Consider the following 17,172-nt stretch of genomic DNA (forward strand, 5'->3'; position numbering starts at 1 on the left):
TGGATGAAGACGGTGGTGGTGGATGAAGACGACGATGGTGAAGGATGAAGTCGGTGGTGGTGGCGGTGCACTGGGTCATTCTCAACTCCAAATTCAAATTCGGACATCTTTCTTGAACTTCCGGCAACGTGTTCTTGTTTTTCCGGCGGTCACCTCCGTCGAAATTATGTACGGTGGTGGCGGTGATATAAGATTTATGGGTTTGTATAACATACCTATTTGGGTTTAAGTGGGTATGTTGATGATGTTAATTTATGTGTTTGAATAAAAATTTATATGTTTTCTGGGTTTGGGTTTTGGGTTCTTAGTCAGATATTTTCTGGGTTTGTGTTCGTGTTAGAGTTCTTAGATGTTGAATGTTGATGATGAAGATAAAGGTGAAGGGTATATTGGCCATTTAACCAACAATTACACAGCAGGGAGCATACTGAGCTAGCCAGAAAAACAAATGGGTCCAACATGCACAATTTAGTTTTTAGTGGTTTAATGGTAGCCCACCAATATTACACAGAGTCAAATCATAGTTTTCTCTATACTTGTAGATTAACCATGCATTACCTAGTCTAAACTAAAGTTTGATTCTTGCACAATTACCCTTCTCAATCCATTTTTGCCGATTAATTGCTTCTTCTGACTTCACAAAAATTGGAGACTGTCACTTTTATTGTAAAAGTAAAAATAGTTTTAATTTATTTTTATATTACATAAAAACATCTAAACGATTTACAATGAAGTGGCAGGTAAGCGGGCAACAAGCTGCGCCGCAACCCCCTTTTGGATAGCAAATCCAATCCGACTAAAAACAAAGTTTTGATTCTTATGGACTGATACGTTACTATACACAACTTTCTGAACCCTATTCAAAAGGTTCACGGCATCCGGAGCTAAGAAACCAAAAGTGTCAAAGGCGAAGGGGATAAACACGTGTTGATTCTCCAAACAAGCTCTCTCGTGTTTAGCAACCTTACCCGATGCCGCCTTCAATGCTGCCTGGCCTGCTACAAATCCAGTGTCCCTAATCCCAACAAGAGGGGACACTCCTATGAAGTCGACACAAGCGTGCAACACAAAAGTTCTTTTATGGTTAATTAATTTTTCCTCTCTGGTATTATCATAAGGTTGTTTGTAGTGGTTTAAGTTAAAAGAGGTATGTTATAGTTCTAAGTATTTGCCTTCTCTTCCCTCTTCATGCTCGTTAGACAACCTTTATTGGTAACTTTCACCAACCAGGTTGCAATGAAAAATTAAAATAAAAAGAAATCAATAAAAGGTCATGATCCGAGCAGTAAGACAACCTAAAGTTGTGTGACAAATGTTAACACATAAGTGGCTGCAATTAATTTTCTTTTTATTTTTTCTTTACTAATTATTAGTTTTATTAATAATTTGGTATTTGTTTAATATCTTATACTGTTATTTAACCTTAATACACACACACACATATAAACAAAGTCTTGTTAAGCCCCCCCCCCCCCCCCCCTATGGCCGCATAATGGTTTTGGCACCCACATTTGTTGACTTGGTGGTCGGTTGACACTCCTCCATGGCACCACTAAACACAACCTAATAACATTTATATAGTAAATTTTATTTATGAGAGCTACTACCGACCCTCAATCGCTATTATCACTACACTTAAACCACCATATCCGCCAGCCTATCCATTATCCATCACTACCACCGCGCAAAAAGGTTGTCAACCATACACTCACCAACCACAAAACATAACCAACCATCCCATTCTCCTTCACCACTATACCATTATACAATGAAATGAGCCCTAACTTGCAAACACCAAAGTAAAACTGAAGTTTTGGCTATGGTTTTTTTAAGGTTTAGCTATGTTCAATTCACATTTAGTTATTTCTCGATGATAGCTTGCTCAACTCTCTCGATGATAGCTTGCTCAACTCTCATTCTCTTAAAGTATGTTTAATACTCATATTTTGACCATTGGAGCAAAAAATGGGTATACTTGATACATTTTCTTTTCACTAAAAATATGTACGGGTGGGCAAATATCTTTAAGTAAGCAACTAAACCGAACCATACATTTAAATGATTATTCGATCAAGTCATAATTGATTAACCAAAATGTGGTTCGGTTTTGGTTTCTCATGCAACTATATTAACCAAACCGAACTGACATAGAACTTTTCAAAATATGTGATGTCCTTCAAGCATAATAAAATATCCTTATTTAACCGATTAACCGCAAGCACGCTCCTACATGTACATTATCAATATATATATAACTTACTAATAAAATCACCAACACGTTTTTAGTATACGTTGTTTAGCTGTTTAGGAACAAAAGGCTGGGTTCTTCATGACCACAGCCATAGTACACACAATAAACAACACTAAGAAACCAATATCTTAAAAGTAAAAAAAAAACATGTAAAACTCATAAACCAAACTAACATCATACATTTTATGAAAAAATCAATAAACCATAGATGGACCCGCAATAGAAACTATATAACACCCCATATAAAACTTACAAGTTAGCATATACGTATAAAGATATTTTCACGACGCTTGTCAAAAGACAGTCGTCAATAAGACTTTGGGAAAGTTAAGTGATCAAAACTGCCAATAATACAAAGATATAAGGATAAGAGCTGTCAGAATGGAAAACCTAGCCAATATTTTATGATGTTTTTTAATTACCTCTTTTTTCTAACAATTTTCTCTCCAAAACATAAAGAAATCTAATACCAATTCACTATTTCATATATTTTTATAAAAAATAAAAAATACTTAGGAACAATCCTGTTTTAGTTTGTACTTTAATTATTGATTTTGATGAGTTAATCAACACATATAATTTGTCTATATGTGTCGATAACAAAAGATCATGTCGAGGTCACATCAAGAGGGAGCATGTGTGCATACGTTAGACAGTAGCGGCATGGGTTAAAGCAATAGTGGTATCATTCACCCTTTTAAATGGGTCTTGGTGCCATTTCCAATCATTTAAATCCCCAACCATTACACAATTTTGCATCAATAATTATGTTACTTTTGACCATTAAACTTAGGGCTTTAAAAATCGAAATGAACAATACTTTGTTCAAGTTCGCTCGTTAAGTTTTTATTGGACAAACAGGCGGTTCACGAATACTTAGTTAAACAATTTTTTTTCATATTCGTCATTAAGGAAATGAAGTTGTTCGTGAACGGTTCACGAACATAAATAAATACAAACGATGTTTTGTTTGATTTGTCTATGGTGGAATTTCATATATACTCTTATAAAGTTGTTAATATAGCATATATACATAATTCATCAAAAAATAATTTAATAAATGGGCATGTTACCCTGGTGATGCGATAAACCTTCAAAGGGTTTGCAATTTTGAAGAAGCGACTGGAGACAATCTGGTTGTCTTCAAAGACAAGAAAGGTTGATCAAAATTAAAATAATAACATAATATATGAATATATAATGTAATAGAAAGAGGTAAAATTGTCTATTTCATAAAAATGAGCATATATGAAATTAAAATATTAGAAAACTAAGGGTAATATAGTTATTTTGTAAAGACATATATGATATTTTTAATTTTGCTTGGGTATATATATATGGTAGTTACAATGTTTATAAGGGTATATATGAAATTAATGATTTGTCGAGCCAAGAATGGCATGTGTTAACGGTTCGGTCTGGCTACCAAGTTTGTGTTGTTTTTTTTAGAGAGAACTGCGGTTTTCGTGCATGTGGTTTGTCTAAATATGCGGTTTTAGTCAAATGGTTTCAAATTTGCGATTTCGAACATGTGGCTTCATTTCACCTGCAATTAAACCCGACTCCACTAACCTTGTTAAGTCTGGTCGTTAAACTCATCGGCGTGCCCCTCACGTGAGGGGCAGTTTGTCCTTTTTATCCCCAAATAAACCTCAACCCTAATTTACAAGCCCTCTTCACATGAGGGGCTGGGTTGTATTTGGGAAATAAGGACAAAACTGCCCCTCACGCAATGGGCATAATGATAGGTTTAACGACCAGACTTAACGACGTTAGTGAGATTGAGTTTAATTACAAGTGAAATGAAACCAAATGGACGAAAATCGCAAATTTGAAACTATCTTACTAAAACCGCAGATTTGGATAAACCACAGGCACGAAAACCGCATTTTACTCTTTTTTTTGGCATTCATACTCATGTTAATTTGCATATAAATTAATCTGATAATACTCATATACATTTGTTTTATAGTTAATAAATTTGCTTAAACATATATGTATGATAAGATTAGAATAGTCATTAAAAAATATAAAATCGAACAAACATGTATTAAAGGACATAAACGAACACCTTATCGAGCGTTCACGAAAATAATTCAATGAACATAGCCTCTTTTCGTGTTTGTTCGTATACTCAGTCAAATGAAATTATTTGTTCATGTTCGCTCATTTACTAAACGGACGAACATAAACGAACTCCTCGCAGAAAATTTCACGAATAGTTTGCCAAACGTTTGGTTCGTTTACAACCCTAATTAAACTTCTTGATTTTTTTATCATACTAAAAAAATAATTTGACATAAATACTCATATTGTATTAAATAAAATAGCTTAGAGCTATAGAAGATTTGAAGTAATAAAGCAATATGTAATTTGTCACACATTGCATCATTATATTCATCTCATTTAATTATCACTCACGATAAAATGATTTGAGCCGAACTCAAACAATATTTGTTTCAAGCTCTATATCTAAATACTTACGCCCTCGTAGTTTAGTGATATAGTGTGTCTTTCCACAAACATGACAATGAGTTTAATTCCTTATACATACAAGGTTTGATAGATTTAAGGTGAGCAAAAAAACGAAAATGGCTATATGTCTAAATCTTCAGTTCGACTCGTTAGTAATTTTGAATATTGTCTTGGGTTTGGATCGTTCATGTGGTTGTAGTTTAGTGATCTAGTGTTTGTCTTTCTAAGTGACTATAAATTTAAATCCGTACAGATACAAGTTTAATAGATTTAAGATGGAAAAAAAATGTTAAAAAAAGCTATATGTCTGAATCTTGAGTTTTGCTCGTTAGTAATTTTGAATATTGTCTTGGGTTTGGATCGTTTATGTAGTTCATTTTTTATTTGTATGCATTTGAAAATGGTTTTATATGCACTTATAATTAAAATTTGTTATATATTATAATACATTATTTAGTTCTTTCTATCATAACTATAGCATAATAATATATTTTTATTTAATGTATTTTTTTTATTAAATGTTTATCACGTTAATTAAAAACTGATATATATATAATACACCTTTTGGGCTCCCAATCTTAACCAAGATCGATATAGGAAGCTTGATTTGTACTCGCTCATTAAATAAGCGTCAATCTAGTTTTGAGACCGCTTCCGAGTTCGTCTAAGCTTTGTTATTTACTTATTTATGCTCTTCTATTTTAGTATCTAAGACACGGCCTCTACTTTATACATAGTTCATTTCTAAAATTATCATAGATGCACTTCAAAAGATTTGAATTCACAACTACGTAGTTGGAAAACATACCACTTGTCAAGTTAATTTGATTACATTTTTAAAAGTTTAATAAACTAACTGAAAATATAAAAACAAAGTAATAGTAAAAGTTCAAAAGTAGTTTAAAAATGTTTTATTAGTTATTCTAATATACCAATTTTAGAGTCAATATAATTTACAGAAATATTATTTTTTATATCATAAAAAGATATTTATTATTATTATGAACAACAAAATTATATATAAATGTTTAAAATAAGAAAAAATTGCTTTTTGTTAAATGTTAATAAACAAAAGTAAAAGAGTGGGACACGCCACCACTTCATAGATGTTTGCTTTTAAGAGGCTAAAAATACTGTATGCCAATATACAAAAAAGAAAAAAAAACAGACAATGTGTTTTTTTCGTTAAAAAATATTCAGGTTAATTCTTATATACGCTCTTTGATGTACGAAAATATATATATGATAATCACGAATCGTAACTAAGCTTTAAAAACTAAACAATCTATCATAGTTCACACAAATGGCAAGTGTACCGGTCGCGCATAGCAAAGATGAGGAAAGTCCGGATATCGAACTCAAATATACGTGAGAACGGCTCAGATTATAAGCCCCAATCCAAGTCCTACCTTAATAATTAATTGATTTTATTTTAATTTATTGAATTTTAACTAGTTTAACTAACTTACTTGACTTAATGAAACTAACAAGAAAACTTAACGGCACTAACGGAGCTCTCAAATATGATGAAAGGGAACCACCTAGGTAAGGTATCTTAACGACTATCAATGATGCTCGGGTGACAACGAACACATAAAATCGGGTTCTAAAGGTTATCTAACTAGACAATTATAAGGGAAAATAGGTCATCACGGTCAGTTTTACTAAAGACCCCTAAAAACGCCTAGAAAGAATAATAAAGTACGGTTGATTTTCTAAGTACCCAATTGATTTATTACTTGGTCCGTATCAAAATCACAAATTCCTCTAAAGCTCATAATCATAACAAACCTAGGGAATAAGGGGTAATCCAATATTAAAGATTAAATAACTCGGCTTACAAATTAACCTAATCAACGGCTAGAAAACCGCACGTGGTCTCGCAACGGCTAACTAAATCAACTAAACCAAAGAGATAAACCAACTCCTAATGTCTTGGTTCGACTAAAAGGAGGTGAACTATTGAGATAAACAAATCTAACCAATCAAACCGTATGGTGACATCTACCACAAACAACCAAAAACACCAATAAATTAGTCTAACATGCAATCCTAAACCAAACACGAAACTAATTCATGTAAAGATAAAATCACACAGTGTTTAATTAATAAATTATTGAACAAACTCAATAGCAATTATAGAATAAAATCACAAAAATATGAACTTGACAATAGAAAATCAATTATATATTCGTTACTCAACCCAAAATAATTGTCAAAACATCGTCAATAAACCAAACCTAGGTAGTTCTAACAGGTTTAGCTACTCTTACTCAGAAACAAAACAAAATAATCTTGTTCAATAGGTGAGTTCATAATAAAAAATAGTAAGATAGAACCCAAAAATAATAACGCTTGCTTCCCTTTCTGATTTGCTTATGCCCTCCTTGTGGATGCTGTCCGTCAGCTTGCTCCGGTCCGTCTGTAGGATTCTTTTTCTGTTTTCTTTATTATGACCAGCCCTTCATATATATTATTCTTTCTTGTCGGTTGTCAATCTCAACATATTGTCAAAAAAAAAAACCTACAAATAACTTCACCACATGGGCTGGACTTTTTAAAGACTTCAAACCTTCTATTAATTCCCTACGTAAATGGATAGCATCAAAAGAATATTTAATATCCATGCTATGAATTCATATTATGATGCAAAACATACGAATTATATTTCATTTTTGTTTTTTATTATTATTTAAATTATTAATAATCAAAACTTGTTTAGAGTTTTATTTGTCGACCTTAAGTTTAGTGAAAACACTCTATTTTAGCTCTTTGTCTCATAAAACCTTAAAAACTCACATATGAATCAATTTAAAATAATATTTAATAAAAACCTGGCTCAAAAATACTTAAAAGTGTATGAAATATTTATATTGTTGATGTATATTTTAGGCCACATCACTCTTTCTATTCATTTCTTGCTATATTGCAAAAGTGATATGCCAAAAAGTTAGCAGTTGGTTCAAGATTAACCAAATTTTCCAAGGGATTTGTTAAAATCGTATAGGACGGTTTGGTTATCACAAAAGGAAATTATGCATGATATCGTCATAGCCACGTGTAAAATATATATGAAAGGTAAAGAAATTTGTCTTAAAAAATAAAAGAAAAAAAAATACCCCATTCGTTTTTAGGCCCTATAAATTATTAGTTCTATCTAAGATAAAAGTCAGTCGTTAAAAAAACACTAAGTAGAGTCTTCGACTCCTATCTAGGCTACCAGCCCAAATGGCAAACAATGTGTTATATAACAAGGAAGAAATAATATTTGGTGGTCCATCTCATATGTCACCTGACTTTGTAATCAAAAGTTTGTAATTACCTTGTAAGAATATATCATTTCTCTTAAATGATTTATGTTTTTGTTCACTTTTTCTGACATATTCGTAAGATTTTAACACACAAATTCATATCTATTTGATAACAGTTTCAGATTAAGGAAAAAAAAAGGGAAACATGTGTGTATGTATGTCAACAACAAAAGTTTGAAAGGTGCACATAACCACCACTTAATCGAACCGACAACTAATGAGTTGGTCAACAACCCGAATTGAAACCGAAGATGTTTGAAACCGAGTGTCTAGGAACCGGTGTGGGACCGGTTTGGCATTTGCAAGATAGAAATTGTGTTTAAAACTTGCGGTTCATGAACCAGTTCTTGGAACATGATCAACATAGAAGGCAAAGTGGTTCCGCAACAGCAAAGTCTACCTATTTAGGATTGTTTGTACAAAATGATGGGGATATAAATAGTGACGTAGCACACCTCGTCCAGTTAGGTTGGCACATGCTGAGAGCAGCTATAGAGGTATTGTGTGGCATGAGGTTTCCAACTAAATTAAAGGGGAAATCTTATAGTATTATTGTCCAACTCGCTATGTCATACGGAACATATTGTTATGTCATCAAGAACACAAACAAATAAGTTGGAAGTAGCAAAGAAGAGGATGCCAATGTCGATGTTTGGGCACATAAGATTTGACCAAATAAAAAAATGAGGTTCTTCGAGAAAGATTAGGGATGACTAGTATATTAGATAAGATAAGAAAGAGAGATTGAAATGATTTGAACATGTTAAAAGGAGACAGACAACGATGTTGCTTAGAGCCATGGAATTTTTCACTATGGAGAGGAGAAATATAGGCAGATCCACACTGATTTGGGGTGAGTGGGTTTGATAGACTTGCATCTCTATGAGGATATGATCGAGAATAGAACTTTGTGAAGACGTAGTATTAAGGTTCATGACTTATAGGAGAAAAAAGTGCAGATGTGTCTTAGCAATGATTTACTTGCTATGTGTGAGATTAAACTAGATATTGTTGTTATTGTTGAAGTGAAACTTTAAAATAATCTTTTCATCTATTAAAAAATAGACTTTATTTATGATCAAATGAAAGATCTGATTTGAGGATGTCTGGTATCACCCAAGTAACAATATTAGTATAGTCGCTATAACATTTGAAGTACTCGGCAAAAGCCATCCTGATTCTTATTCTTCATTATTTGAAGTAAAATAAATAGTTTTAAAAGATGGATCTACTATAAAATAGCAGATTATTACGGATAAAATGTAAATTTAATAACTTTTTATGAAGTATTCGATCTTTAGCTCAAACTAGTTAAATTGTTGTAGTCTAACACCTTCTAGCGAGCCCAAGAAAATTATAGAAAGAGTTTGAAACTAAATACATCCGACCCAATCTGCTTTTGCGTGTGAAATGAACTCGGTTATAAGACATTTTGCATTTTATTGACCTGAACTCGAGCCTACATCGTTAAGGGTTGTTGAGCTGTCAAGTTGGGTTCGATATTTACCACTTAAAAGTTTCACCAACCAAAGAGACAGACCGACAGAGTGGACACTGGGTTGCACTTTGGTAGTTTGTAGCCCCATATGAATATCTTGACACTTGGCCAAATTCTAAAGGTCAAGTATGCCATTTGAGCCTGTGGGCACTTGAAACTTGAAAGTTGAATCATCTTTAGACCCCACGCGGTCAAGCCACTCAATTTCTTCAAACAATTATACTTGTGATTTGATGATGTTTCATCACATCATCGTGCATCTAAGACTAGGTGTAAACGAAATCAACTTTGTCAAAGAGGTTCTTTGATAATCTTGTTATGAGATATTAAGAGACCTGACCGATTAATAGGTAATCTCTGAATCGTTCAAAATATTTCTAAAACTTAACTATTAACAGACTTGATGAATCATTAAGAGGTGTGTTTTAGGTGAACCAAAATCACACTCTACCTCTACCTATGAACGATTCAAAAGTAGTCTTTTAATGGAATCAATAAGATGCTACCAAAGAACCACTAAAACTTAGTGTAAACAAAGTGGATTGTAAATGACTCAAGATTGACTTGCTAAAACTTTGAATCAAAAGCAAGTTTAAACCGGCTCATTTGATACAGAAGCCCAAACTCAAGTTATGCTTGTCTAGCTGAAATTGGCATGTGAACAGTGAATCTATCATATAAAAATAACAAAAATAATACATACTAATCAATTTACTATAGCAAATACCATGTTATATATACATGTTATAACTGCAAATACAGATAAGATGACGAAATAAATGATTCAATGTTTTTCTAATAAAATCACTCATACTTCTATTGAACTATAAAATAACTCAATTTTCATTTATCGTTGTTTCGTTGCTGCGAATACGCTTTATAAATGATGATTTAAAAGGTTTAACGAAACATAGATGAAACTTAACATACAAATGAAACTTAATTATTAGTTAGTAACTTTTCTTTTCACAATTACTTCATAAAAATTAAAAAATATTCCATTAATATACGTAACTTTAAAAACTAATTCAACATTCATAGAAAGTTTCATAAGACCATATGTAGTCACAAAGTCCCACCCCTGGGCGTTATGCGTTACGTGACGCCCAGTCATAATTATGGATTTTTACAAAAACATTGTGTAGTCATAAAGTCTCCATAATTTTGTTATTTGTTTTTTTTTTTATTTTTTGTGCCTTCCACCTGCGTTATCTACAAAACGCCACAAAAAAAAACGCCAGGGGGGGGGGGGTGTGCCCCGGATTTATCCACCATAAAGCCATGACCACACTTGGTCTAACAATATACCAATATTAACACTTGACTAGTATTTGTTGTTAAAATTGTGAAAGACCTTAGTGGACTCCTAAAGAAACTAAGTTATTATTATGTGAAATATTCCAATAAAGTATATAAATATATATAATAATTGTCAATGTATATATATATATATATATATATATATATATATATATTATATAGATTAGATCATTAACAAAAAAATAAACAATCCAAGCTTGGGACGAGCTCAAGCTTGAAAAATTGCCAACAGGCCAAGCTCAAGTTCTCTTCAGTTAAACGAGCTAAGCTCAAGCTAAGCTTGAGCTCGGTACATTTACACTGCTAGTGTCAAAAATGTTTAACCAAGGGTAATAGACTAATAGCAAGGTACAAAACGATGGCACGTTGGACCTTTTGCATTGCATATGGCAGCCCTGCCCCGACTCTTAGAAAAAAAAATCGCATCTTATTCAATGCTACTCCATGAAATTAACCCTCATTTGCCGGTTGGAAATAGTTTGATGTCCTAATATATGTACAATGTACAATGCAGGGTCAAGATAAGTAGATTATTGGCAAACACACACTTGAAAATGAAAAGAAAAAAAACTGAAAATTATGGGCATATAGAATAAAGGTTTTATTGTGACAATCCATTTACAATACTAAATCCCAGACCAAATACTCCATTAGAGAATTAACACACACCTGCCAATGATCTTCATAACTTTTATGTAATCTAACAGATATTATTTCAACTGAATCAGCTGCTGATGCAATCTCCATGTCATTACCCCCAAATGCAAGCCCTACAGAAACAAGGCACCAGGTTATATAACTTCATAAAGCTCTTAGTAAGTCAGTCGTCGGTTTTCTAATCGTAACCATATAGACACATAACGTATCGTTAAATCTTAATACAAGGGTCCAAACGTTTTAAACCTATTTGCAAAAATTACAGTGTTAGTGTATAACAAAGTTGTATCTAACTTTTTAATGCATCCGAGTTCAGAAGTTACAAACATGCTTCCCCGTAAACTTGAAATGCTCCTTTTTTATTAGTTTCTTTTCTTTGCCCATTTGACACGTTAACATAACACGCATCCACATTCATAGAACATCTACCAATTAACCAAAATCCACAAGGAAAATAATATACATACACAACAATCATAATAATGTCATTTGACGAGGGATTGCATAAATATACACACAATAAGCAACAGACTCCAGGGAAAACACTCTAGACTTGCTTCAAGAGAAAAAGACACAAGAAAATAAAAATACACAAATAGATATTATTCCCTCAATCTTTATGCATCCAACTTTAAGTCATTTGTTTCCATGATAAGTGGATTGGATAGCTAAATCAATGAAAAATATGCATACAGCTTGAAAGTTTAACGACATTTGCGTGCTAACTTTAATAGAAATTCAACATTAGGTTGAACCAAGCACAAGTGAACAGCTGTCTGTTACTCCGTTATCGGTAATTTACTACAACTATTTTTAGTACTCATGTTTTGGTTTGTTTTGTTTTACGCCACGCCTTATGTTATCTGGTTATCTGAATACTATACTTCACATGTCAAAAAAAGGTTTTTGGGCCACAGGTCTCAACAAGTGCAACCTCTAACAGGTGTCACACTTTATGAGTGGTATTTTATTGAGTACGTTTACGTGTGTGTTAGATTGCGCATATATAATCAAATTAAGTAAAAACTTTAATACTTCAAATTAGCAAAATACAAACTCTAAGAGACCATAAAATAGTAACTGACTTAACAATGCATGCCACTCACACTTAGCGATAAGGAACTTTATCTACTAAAAAAGCTAGAAATAATAACGAGGAACATCGAACACTAACAGAAGCAATGTAAAGCTTTGAGGCAAGGAAGACCAACATTAAGTCACTAACACAGAGTAGGGGTATGTTTGGCAGGAAGCTTTTAGGAGCTTCAAGCTTTTAAGAAAAAGCTCCTACTCAATTGAAAGCTTTGTTTGGTTCAAGGAGCTTGAAGCTTTTAAGTCAGGAAAAAAAGCTTAAAGCTCCTACTAGTAGCGTTTAGAAAGAGCTACAAGCTTTTAATATATTAATTTACTTAAATAACCTCCCAAAATAAATACATTTACTATTATTGTTTTTAGTTATGCCCATTTTAGAAATTTTATACGTTTTATTAAAAGCTCCAGCTACTCTGCCAAACATCGAAATATATCTAAAAAGCTACCAGCTACAGCTTCCAACGATCAGCTAACAGCTTCTAGCTACAACTAGTTTTGCCAAGCATACCCTAGGTAATTAAGCAAAAACATTAATGTGTAACGGTTTACACAAAAAGAGCAACTTAATTAACATGATCTATAAATAAAGATACGAAAAAATATAAAGAAAGTAGATTTAAGGTATTAGAATAACAACCCGAGACTCCCAATACTATTAATCGGTTCCAAAAGCTGTAACTGAAGCTGTTGTTGTTGTTGCTGCTGCTGCTGCTGTTGTTGCGCCTGTTCCGACTGCCCCAACTGCTGCCCGCCAATCCCATTACTCACTAAAGCAGCTGCAGCCGCTCCGGTGGCAGGAGCACCCTTCGCCTCCACCAACCGCCACATATACCACGCCCCAACCGACCTATACGGCCGCCACTTCGCACAAAGCTGCTCCATTTGCGAAGGCCTCGGCAACTCATCCAACATATACAAAACCTGCACCCCTTTCCTAACCCCCAAATCACTTACCGGCAACACGTCCGGTCTATGCAACGAAAATATCATAAACATGTGCACCGACCACGACCCGATCCCCTTAACCATCGACAGCATCGTAAACAACGACCGATCATCCATTTTCACAACCAAATCATCCGACAATATCCCGTTACTATACTTATTCGCTAAATCATACAAATAACTCGCTTTCCGCCCCGACACCCCAATTTGCTTAAGCTGTTGGGGCGTAAGCGAAAGCACGGTTTCCGGAACAACCCCGTCTTGCCCGCCGCATAAATTAACAAACCGGGTGTATATCGAGGTGCCGGCTTTATATGCGAGTTGTTGGTAAAGTATGCTTTTTGTTAATGCCAAGAAAGGCGGTTGGTTCGAGTCGAAGGTGGGTGGCGGGTGGGTGTCGATAAGGTTTCCAAGTAACGGGTCGACGGATCGGAGGTGATCGAGAGCTGCGGTGATCTCGCCGGGTGCGGATAAGGGTTTGATGACTTTGGGTAAATCTTGGGTTGATCGGGACGGGTTACGGCGGCGGTTTCTGGTGGTGGTGGTGGTGGTGGGTGGAATTACGATGGTTTTGGAAGCGTCGGCTTCGGCGATGGTGGATTGAGGGTTAATTGGTTCGATTGATGAAGATGATGAAAGTTTTCTGATTTTTTGGGGGCGAATTGGGATTTTGGAAGGGTTTGAAGGGGTAATTTGGGGATTATTATCGGAAGTGGGTGATGAGTCTTCCGGTGGTGGTTTGGGTGGGTCCATGGGGAGGTTGCGGTGGCCGGAGGAAATGAATGTGGCGGTGAGTGGGTGGTGTGATGTGATGAATCAGGTGCGGTGGTGAATGTGTGTTTTTAGGGTTAAGAATATGAGGATGGTGATGATGGTATTATTCCGTTTATGGTATAAAAGTTTTAATCTAAGTTTTATATAATTTACTATAAAACGATTACAATAAAGTGGCAGGCAAACGGGCAACAAGCTGCGCCGCAACCCCCTTTTGAACAGCAAAGCCAATCCTGCTAAAAACGAAGCTTTGGGACCTAGAAGCTGAAGAGGTTCCGTGTACCACGCGCTGAACCCTACTAAAAAATTTCACAGCCTCTGGAGCCAGAAAACCAAATGTATCAAAGGAAAATGACAGAAAGACATGTTGATTATCTAAACAAGCTTTCTCGTGTTTAACAACTTTGCCCGATTCAGCCTTCAACGCAGCCTGACCCACAACAAACCCACGGTCCCTGAGCCCAACAAGAGGAGACACTCCTGTAAGATCCACACAGGCGTGTTTCCCCCCTGCCCACCCGAACACAAGAATATCAGCTGGTCGTAAAGTAGACCTCCCTTCAATAAGATCCGTGAGAAAGTTAACAGGGGCCTCCTTTTTAGCAGAAATCCCTGCCCGTTTAAGAACATCACACATAACATCCCTAACCAGATCATGTCTGTATTTAAAGCCAGGCAATTCTTTGCAATGCACCGCATGGTCACCAAAAGAATCCAAACAGACCTTGCGACAAATTGGGCAAGGTTCATCCGTCGGGAACATAGGGATCATTAACCGGTACTTAAGGATAGCCCGATACTCCAAACCCGACATACGTTGGCCTAATCCTTCAATGGGGATGGCCGTTAGAAAATCCTGAGCCCGAGGAGCCCGAAGGCATTCAAACACCGCCTTTTGGCGAGGGGATAGATCAAACTTCACTTCTAAACTCTTGACGATTCCACTAAATAAGGCACTCGCCACAACATGTTGGGCTTTAGGGGGGGCGGTGTCCTTATTAGAGAACCCGCTAAGATCAAAATCTGGAAGTGAAGTACGTAAACGATCCATCGCACACCCATAATCAGAGTCCAACTCATAAATATCACAACCCCGAAGAATATGGTCTTGCAAACACCACGACTGTGCTCTCGAAGTCACAAAAGCATATGTAGATACATCCTCGGCCGAACAGAGACCCAACCCCCCATAACGGATCGGAAGTGATGCCAACCTCCATTGGAGATCCCCACAGAACGGACCTCCACAAACCACGATGTCCTCAATCGCCCTTCGAAGACCATTGTCAAATATAGAAACAGCTTCCCCCACATACATAGGTTGGCATGTTCTCAAACCGAACAAAAGCTTGGCGACTCCCATACATGAGCGAAGCAAAAGAAGCTCGCATTGAGGATCCCGAAGTCTTGGGAGACAGCTCATCAGTTCCACAGTTCTAGATGCCTTTTTTATAGCCAAACTGCTGATAAACCCCGCATCCTGGCTTACAGCACCACCAAGGAGTTTCACGCCAAGCACCGGCCTTCCAATCCCACAAGGGAACAACCCCTCCTGTGCCTTCACCCCATTGCATGTTGGCCAAAATAACTCTGTTTTCTTAACGTTTAATTCAAGACCCAAACGAGGCCCCTCGGACCTGATAATATCTAATGCTTTGGCTACCTCTCTAGTATCCCCGATAATCGTGCCATCATCCAAGTACCAAGCATGAAAGAGAAGCTTGCACCGATCTCTGATTTGGTGAACAAGTGGGTGCAAATCTAAGGGAAAAAGGAGAGGCCCAAGAGGGTCCCCCTGTTGAACCCCAGTGGTGGATTTAATGAAAGTATCACCCACATATAACCTAGCCGACTGCCCATATAAAAAATCCACCCAAAGAGAAATGGAAGGACATCGACTCCGAACCTCATGTAGAAGGGTCGTCCTATCTACTAAGTTGAAGGCGTTGGAGAAATCAACAGTAAGCATAGCCAATGACCCATCCGAATGAAACTGATTTAGAAACCTGTTCGCGCTATGAAGCACGGCCTCTACTCCACTGGGGACTCCCACCCAAATTGAATGTAATTTAGAAAACTAACTCAATGTAATCTTCTATGTTTTAGGAAATTTCTTTAGGTAGTGAGAAGTATTTATACGATTTTAATAAATCACGAGTTGAGAAAACATAGATAGACGATACGTTACATAAAGTAGCAATAATGCTCCAAATTGATTGCGTAAACTGGCAAGACACACATATAAGATAGATGATCCGCCCGCCAACTTCACTTCCTCCTCACAAATCCAACACACCATTGATCCAACCATCACACCAAGTTAAGTCAAAGACTCAAAGCTAATAACACTAGTATTCTTTCCATTTCCGCTCTCCAAATCCCCACCTTTTCTTATACAAAATTGTTCCATTCCACAATATAATTATCCCTCAACATAAGAATATGTCCATCTGCACTTTGTTCTTTTTGATCGCAAGTGTATTTTTGCAAGATAAATTATAAGATAACAAAAGATCATATGTAAACGATGTAAACGGATAATATTGCTTTTGCTATTTAAATAGTTTTATAATTCTTAAAACGAAAAAAAGGTAAGTCAAATATACAAAGGTCATTAATATATATTTTTAACTATGTGAAATGGTTGGAGTACTTGGCTTTCTTGTTCAACAACTTTATCATCTTCTACCGTACAATTTTCTTCGTTGATGGCTACTAGCAACAACATCCATACCTTGATTTGGACAAACTTCTTCATGGAGTATTTAGTTTTGCTGTTCAATACAATGTCACCTCCCACTTCCACCTATACATACATTGCCTACTCCATTGACATATTCTCTTATCAA

General features: G+C 35.5%; 1 protein-coding gene across 1 annotated transcript; it reads right to left on the minus strand.

Annotated features, from left to right (window-relative positions):
• Nucleotides 1-11,400: 11,400 nt before the first annotated feature.
• On the minus strand, nucleotides 11,401-14,460 carry LOC143637136 (DNA-3-methyladenine glycosylase 1-like). The gene is made up of 2 exons (XM_077104584.1): nucleotides 13,242-14,460; nucleotides 11,401-11,625 (listed from the first exon to the last, which is right to left on the minus strand). Exons 1-2 carry the CDS (start codon nucleotides 14,300-14,302, stop codon nucleotides 11,607-11,609), a joined length of 1,080 nt encoding a protein of 359 aa, XP_076960699.1. The 5' UTR covers nucleotides 14,303-14,460; the 3' UTR covers nucleotides 11,401-11,606.
• Nucleotides 14,461-17,172: the final 2,712 nt, after the last annotated feature.

Source organism: Bidens hawaiensis, unplaced genomic scaffold (assembly GCF_021521415.1).
Source record: "Bidens hawaiensis isolate Kalapana, Puna unplaced genomic scaffold, B.hawaiensis_p1.1 tig00008125_1, whole genome shotgun sequence".
In the NCBI taxonomy this organism is placed as follows: Eukaryota; Viridiplantae; Streptophyta; class Magnoliopsida; order Asterales; family Asteraceae; genus Bidens; species Bidens hawaiensis.

Bases quoted from the DNA above. Each gene is read 5' to 3' on its own strand.
- LOC143637136 (XM_077104584.1), bottom strand. From the start codon at position 14,302: ATGGACCCACCCAAACCACCACCGGAAGACTCATCACCCACTTCCGAT.